Source organism: Odontomachus brunneus, unplaced genomic scaffold (genome assembly GCF_010583005.1).
Source record: "Odontomachus brunneus isolate Ranch 3 - 2012 unplaced genomic scaffold, Obru_v1 Obru_scaffold_138, whole genome shotgun sequence".
In the NCBI taxonomy this organism is placed as follows: domain Eukaryota; kingdom Metazoa; phylum Arthropoda; class Insecta; order Hymenoptera; family Formicidae; genus Odontomachus; species Odontomachus brunneus.
In genome coordinates this window covers 82,436-89,688 of record NW_022639588.1, presented here as the reverse complement: position 1 = coordinate 89,688, position 7,253 = coordinate 82,436, and the positions used below count along the sequence as shown (strand labels likewise).

The 7,253-nt window shown below is 46.6% G+C and overlaps 2 protein-coding genes across 16 annotated transcripts in view; both read left to right on the top strand.

Moving 5' to 3' along the window:
• LOC116850228 (guanine nucleotide-releasing factor 2) overlaps positions 1 to 7,253 on the top strand; it is a 366,959-nt gene that overhangs the window by 302,621 nt on the left and 57,085 nt on the right. The window lies entirely within an intron of this gene.
• On the top strand, positions 236 to 5,377 carry LOC116850231. The gene is made up of 2 exons (XM_032828265.1): positions 236 to 5,043; positions 5,334 to 5,377. The coding sequence occupies exon 1, from the start codon at positions 2,090 to 2,092 to the stop codon at positions 2,768 to 2,770; it is 681 nt and encodes a 226-aa protein (XP_032684156.1). The 5' UTR covers positions 236 to 2,089; the 3' UTR covers positions 2,771 to 5,043; positions 5,334 to 5,377.

The window sequence follows — 7,253 nt, the reverse complement described above, 5'->3', positions numbered from 1 at the left end:
TGAAAATTTTAAAACAGCCAAAGTTATATCTGAACGTAAAATTTTCCGCTTTTTCATTTTCCGGTGTCAAAAAGGGGGGTTTCCATTTTAAAAAAACCACTTCCGGTTGAAGTAACCCACTTTCGGTCAAAATCAAAAGTTGAAAGGTACGCCATTTTGGTTCCCCCTCGAAACCCTACAACTTTCATATGAAACTTTTTTCGATTCCTGGCCACACAAACGAGTTATTGGAGGTGATAGATTCAGATGACTCACCCTGTATATATATATATATATATATATATATAAAATATATGAGAGTGGATCAATTAGTACCCGTGTTTGAAGACAGGTGGCGTTGTTGAGGGAAGTTGGCATTACCATCTTTCAAACGACACCATACAAAATTTCAGACTGATTCACAGGTTAGTTTTGATTTGACAGCCATTTGTATTAAACGTGTTTGGTGTTTTTCGATCAAATGGAAAAAGAGCAATATGGATTCGTAATTCGCTTTTTATTTTGGGATGGAAAAACATGTGAAGAAATAAAAGCGAAGTTGGATGCTGTCTATGGGAACCTTTCACTATTTATGATAACTGTGAGATATTGGTTCAATGAATTCAAACGTGGTCGTACATCTGTTTTTGATGAGGAGCGCCCAGGCCGCCCGGCAGACGCGGTTACTGAGGAAATCGTTGAAAAGGCCCACGACATGATTCTCGCTGATTGCCGAATGACAGTACGCGAAATAGCAAAGGCCGTAGGCGTGTCATACGGAACGGCAATCAATATTTTACATGCTAAGTCAAGAATGTGAAAACTGTCGGCCCGATGGGTACCGCGATTGTTCACAGTGGACAACAAACAAGCTGTCAATCTTCCAAAGATTAGCGTTGCAGTTGCGTCGTCACTTTGCCCGATATGCAAATTGCGTCATTACTTTAGTCTGTATCCATCATTCGTGCGAGGGACACCAAGCCAGTGCCGCGAGCTTGTGAAAAAATATGGTCGATGCTTTAATTGTCTCAGTCAAAGTCATTCGGTGCATGACTATAAGAGTAAATACTCTTGTCGTATCTGTCACATGCGACATTACACTATGTTGCACGCAGGCTCGGCGCCCGGTGAGGCTTTGGCAACCGTTGGACAGCCCATCAACTTCTCGCGAAGTCAAATCTGAAATTCAATTGTTATTAACTTCTCAAGTAAAAAGATGTTCTCAAGTCCTACTCGTTACCGCGTTGATCAAAGTTGTCGGCGCTGACGGATGCTCGATCGAAGTTCGAACCTTGCTTGATCAAGGCTCTGAAATGACTTTCTGAGAATCTAGCGCAGGCCTTGCGAGTGAAGCGATATCGCATGCCGGCACGGTCCGTTGCGCCGCTCGCGTTTCGATCTCGTCGCGAGATTCGCGTTCTCCGATCTTGTCAACTTCTGCGTTGATTTTAAAAGCGCTGACGTCATACGCACCGAAGCGTGTTTCGAGTGTCGCGTCGTGGTCACATTTAGCAAATTTATCATGGGCCGATCCGGACTCGACAAGTTCGGATCCGATTCACGTAATTATCGGCCCCGATCTCTACAGTGATATTATTATTAAGAGCATTCGTAAGGGCGAATTCGGGCAACCTATCGCGCAGAATTCAATATTCGGGTGGATCATTTCGGGACCTGCCAATGACTCGACTCCCAGCTCTTCTTAGTTGCTTCACGATCAGGTTGATAGTTCGGGTTCAGCTCAGGTATTCGCGCATCATTGCTTCAGTATCTCTTCTTCCTCATTAGAGGACGAAATGCGACGGTTTTGGGAGGTGGAGGAGCCTCCGCATCATGCTCTTTCGTCACCCGAAGACAAATGCGAGACTCACTTTCGCGAAATTCACTCTTGTTCCCCATCTGGGCGTTATATTGTCCGCCTTCCCTTCAAGCAAGGTCCTCCGATGGACATCGGGGACACGTGAAATCGCACGGAAAAGCAGCTTAACACGATGGTCCGTCGATTGCACGCGCATCCTAAACACTTCACCGAATACCACGATTTCCTTCGCGAGTATCAACAGCTCGTGCACATGTGCGAGGTTGCTCCGTCGTCGGGAACGAGTTCGCAATGCGTTTATTTGCCTCATCATCCCATTTTTGCGACACGAGTATCACAACGCATTTGTGCGTGGTCTTCAATGCGTCGAGTGTTACATCAAACGGCTCAAATATCAACAATCACTTGGTGATCGGACCGAAACTTCAAACGGAGCTACCCGCGGTCATTCTGCATTGGCGTCAATTTCGATTCGTCTATGCCGCCGACATCGCGAAAATGTACCGGCAAATTCTCGTTGACTCTTGTGACATCTATTACCAACGCATCTTCTGGAAGGAGTCGTTGAGTGAGTCCGCAAAAGACTATCAATTGCTCACGGTGACGTGCGGTATGGCGTGTGCGCCATTCTTGACCTTGCGCGTACTCCGTCAGTTGACGGATGATGAGGGCTCGCGATTCCCTCTCGCTGTGCCAGTTGTGAAGGATCATACGTACGTTGACGACGTTCTATTCGGTCACGATGACCCTGACATTCTGCGCGAAATTCGAGATCAAGTTGTCGCTCTTCTTCGTCGCGGAGGTTATGAACTGCGAAAATGGACTAGCAACTCTTCCGCACTCTTATCGGATATCAACGCTGCCGATCACGGCGTCGCCTGCAGTAAAAGCTTGTCAACCGCCGAACGACTTAACATCTTGGGCTTGGGATGGATTCCACTCAGGGATAAGTCAAGATGTTTCTCGCAATAAACGCACTATTCTATCCGCGATTGCGCGACTGTATGATCCGCTCGTTGGGTCACGCTGGTCACGATTTCCGCTAAAATTATTATGCAGCAACTGTGGAGAGCGGGAACCACTTGGGACGAATTTGCTCCGGAGACTATTCTCACTTCCTGGGAGAGGATTTATGCCGGTTTTTCGAGATTGAACGGGTGAAACGTTCCTCGGTGATCGGGTTTCGTTTTTGACGCTCAAATCGAGCTTCACGGCTTCGCGGATGCGTCGAACGCCACGTATTCTGCCGCCGTTTATTTGAGGGTCGTCGATGAGTCGAGCCACGCAACTGTCACATTGTTAATGGGAAAATCGAGGGTCGCTCCTATAAACCCATAACCACTCCGCGTTTAGAATTATTAAGCGCGGTGTTTCTCGCGCGGCTTGTCGAATTCGTCTGCAAAACGTTGAAGATTCGCTCGTCCGCTTGTTTTTGTTGGACGGACTCCACCGTGGTGCTTGCATGGCTCTATTAGCACCCGTCTCGATGGAAAACATTTGTCGCAAATTGTGTTGCCGACGTCTGGGGTCGATTGCCTGACGTCGAGTGGCGACATGTCGCGACTGAGGACAACCCGGCGGATTGCACGTCCCGCGGATTAATCGGTGGTGAATTTCAAACACACTCTCTCTGGTGGCGCGGTCCTCTTTGGTTGCATCTTTCTCACGACCACTGGCCGAACATTGTGCCTCGTCTTTCCTAGACTGTTCTTTTGGAAGAGTACGCTGCACGCTTTTCACGAGCGTAATCGCTAGGAGCTCGCGACGCGCTATTCGTCGTGGCCCAAACTCATTCGTGTCACGGTATACATATTAAGATTAATCTCCTTGTGTCGCGGCAGGCGGTCAGACTATCGGGCGGCGGAGGCGCGGTGTTTGGCGCTTTCCGCTCACGACTGTGAAGTCGCTAAAAGGTTCTGGATCAAGCAAGTTCAGGCTGCGCTTTTTCCAGCGGATTTGAAGAAGCTCACGCGTCGGCACGCCCTACCTTCAAGGCATCCGATCATGGCACTCAGACCTTTTATTGACCGAGACAGTTTGTTGTGCGTTGGCGGGCGGCTTAACTGAGCGTCGAGTCCTTTCGCGTCGCAACATCTTATCTTGCTCGCGGCTCATCCGATCGCGAATCTTATTATTGAACATATTCATTTGCGCATTCATATGCATGCGGCATTATAATTGACCCTGAGCACGTTGCAACGTGATTATTGGATTCTGCATGCGCGGTCCCTCGTTAAGGCTGTGATCCACCGATGCGTTCCTTGCGCTCGTGAGCGAGCCACTGTTCCTTCTCAGTTGATGGACGAGTTTTCCGCGGCGCGAGTTTCCGCACCTTCTCGCAGCTTTCAATATTGCGGTTTGGATTATGCTGGTCCTATTGTTGTCCGAGCCTCAGCAGGGCGATTATGTCGCGTAAAGCCTATATCGCGTTATTCGTTTGCCTAGCCACGCGCGCAATCCATTTGGAATTAGTGTCTGATTACTCGATCGACTCATTCTTTTCTGAATGCGTATGTGCACTTCTGCTCGCGCCGCGGATTGCCACAATCGGTATATTCCGATAACGGAACGACATTTGTCGGTGCGAACCGCGAGCTGGCAGCCGCGTATCGCGCCGCGCGATCCAATTTTCAAGGCCGAATGGCCTCCGACAACGTTGCAAGGCATTTTATGTCTCCGTCAGCACCCCACTTCGGGAGGATGCAGGAGTGAAGAGTGTAAAACATCATTTGCGCCGCATTCTTGATAATCACACTCTCATCTTCGAAAAAATGACTATCGTTTTGTATACTGTTTAAATTCACGCCTGATCGCTCCATTGTCGGACAACCTTGACGATTACAAGACGTTGACGCCCGATAATTTTCTAATCGGTACCACGCTCACGTCCGCTCCGGAGCCTTCTATTCTCGATTGGAATGAGAATCGCTTCTCACGGTGACAGTTGCTACGCCAGATCATGGAACGGTTTTGGAAGATCTGGTACAGGGACTATATTAATACGCTCCATCAGAGAGTTAAGTGGCGCAAGGTACAACCATCAATTCGTGTGGGACTCGTTCTATTGCGAAATCCCAATTTACTCCCGTGTAAATGGGAACTGGGTCGTGTAACACAGTGTCATCCCGGGCCGGACGGCTTGGTCCGGGTGATTACGATAAAAACAGCGATGTCGGAATATACTAGGCCCATCGGCAAAATATGTTTACTGCCGATTGACTGCAATGCGACACTCTCGACAAATCGTAAGTGAATTCTCGACTGAACAATCGCGCCGATGCTCGGGTTCGTTATGCGGAGGCTTCGCAGCCTCGTCGTGTCCGCTTGTGGTGGACATATACTTCGTCTTTCATTCATTGTAACGCGTTTAATTGTTAAAGCGTACGTTTCAAGGCAGGCGCGATGTTCGGAATTCTAGAAAAGATCTCGAATGATCAAGTCGTTCGAGAACTTTCTCATCCTGAGAACATTACGTGAGGCTGTCGTGATCCTCGCGATGGTCTCGCGTAGTCACGACATTTTTTTTCTGAGCCAGCTAGTTGGCGAGCCGCGGTTGCTATGACGACCGATAGACAAAACATACTTCCACGAATCGGTAAACGGCACGCGCGAGGAATCGCCGAAACAGCTGATTTCGAGGCGGTGTAACAAGCGACATGTATACGTTACTCCGCCTCGAAATCAGCTGTTTACTCATCGTTGCTAAGAGGTAAGCCATTTCTTTTACATACAGAGCCTATCCTACCGCTTTACGTACGCTCATTTATATATTGTAATTAATTAAAGAATAAATATTGAGAAAATTTCAAAATAGTGTAACTTTTAGGATTATTTTGATCCATTCTATCCGTACACGGCGGTTAGTTACCGCTCGATCAGTTACCGGACAGTTACTTGTATATGTTACATATCAATGCACATTTCTTGATCCTTCGTAGTTATACAGGGTGTCCCGCGTAAGACGTACAAAAAGAAAAATATAAATAGAATACATAAAAGTGAACAAAAATTATATAGGCCATTTTTCAAACAACCATGTAAAATGTCTAGGTATAGCTTCCGGAATGAAGCTGTGTCTTGAATCAGCGATATGCCGACATTTCGCAAACATTGCAGTTTGCATCATTAGGGCTGAGAACTCTGATACTGAGCTCCCTTGGGTAAAAGTAGTCCTTATATGCCCCCCTCCCCCCTTTGTGTAGATGGTGTTTAGGGAGTAGGGGACGAGGCTTGAATCCAGCCAATCAGCATATTTTAATTGATCAGCTGGTCAATTAAAAAACCGGGAGGGCAATATGCCAAATAGAGTTTACTTGCATATCTTTGTCTCGGTTGAGGTTGTTGGGATGTTTCAAAATTTCTAGACCTTCACGATATTTTCTGGCAAAATAACTCTGTGAGGGAGCCAATCTGGTGGCTTTGTCATATTGTACGGAGTGTCCAGTCTCCATCCAGTGTTCAGCTAGGGCTGATTGAGTAAAGTGACCATACTTGGTACATCGCTGGTATTCCTTGATTCGCGTACTGATCTTCCTCCCGGTTTCTCCTATATAAACATTTGCGAAACGTCGGCATATCGCTGATTCAAGACACGGCTCCATTCCGGAAGCTATACCTAGACATTGTATCAATGGCCGTGAAAACCTCAAATCTGGTAACCATGTAAAATTTCGAGATATTAATTAAAATATTTGGGCATATCAGAGCGGCGACACGGCAAGCGGGACATACGGTTCGCCGCGGCCGGCGAAGAAAATGGACGATTGCTCGCGGGCCTATATTATAGGCCACAGAGGTACTCCGTTTGGCATACTGAAATGAATAGCTCCGTGTACGTGTGCGTTCTTCCATTTTCTTCGCCGGCCACGGCGAACTGTATGTCCTGCCTGCCGCGTCGCCGCGCTCTGATATGCGCAACTATTTTAATTAATATCTCGAAATTTTACGTAGTTATTTGAAAAATGACCTATACAATTTTTGTTCACTTTTGTGTATTCTATTTATATTTTTCTTTTTGTACGTCTTACGTGGGACACCCTGTATAATAAGAAATTTCAGTTATATGTGTGCTTGCTTGATACGTATTATATACATATACATATATTACATATCAATGCAACTTTCTTAATCCTTCGTGGTTATACGAGGGTGGTCTGAAAAGTTTCCGACCTAACAAAGATACAAGTCATTTTTTCTGAAAATTGTTTTTTATTTTTCAACATAGTCTCCTTGTAAATCTACACACTTCTCCCAGCGATGCTCCCATCTCTGTAACCCGTCGAAATAGTACTCGGCGTTTTTCTCTGCAAAATAATTGTTCACGAAGGTGATTGCCTCTTCATTTGACGAAAATCTCTGTCCTCCGAGCGCAATTTTTAGATGAGGGAACAAAAAGAAGTCGCTTGGGGCTAGATCTGGTGAGTAAGGTGGATGGTCAAGCAGTTCAAACCGTAAT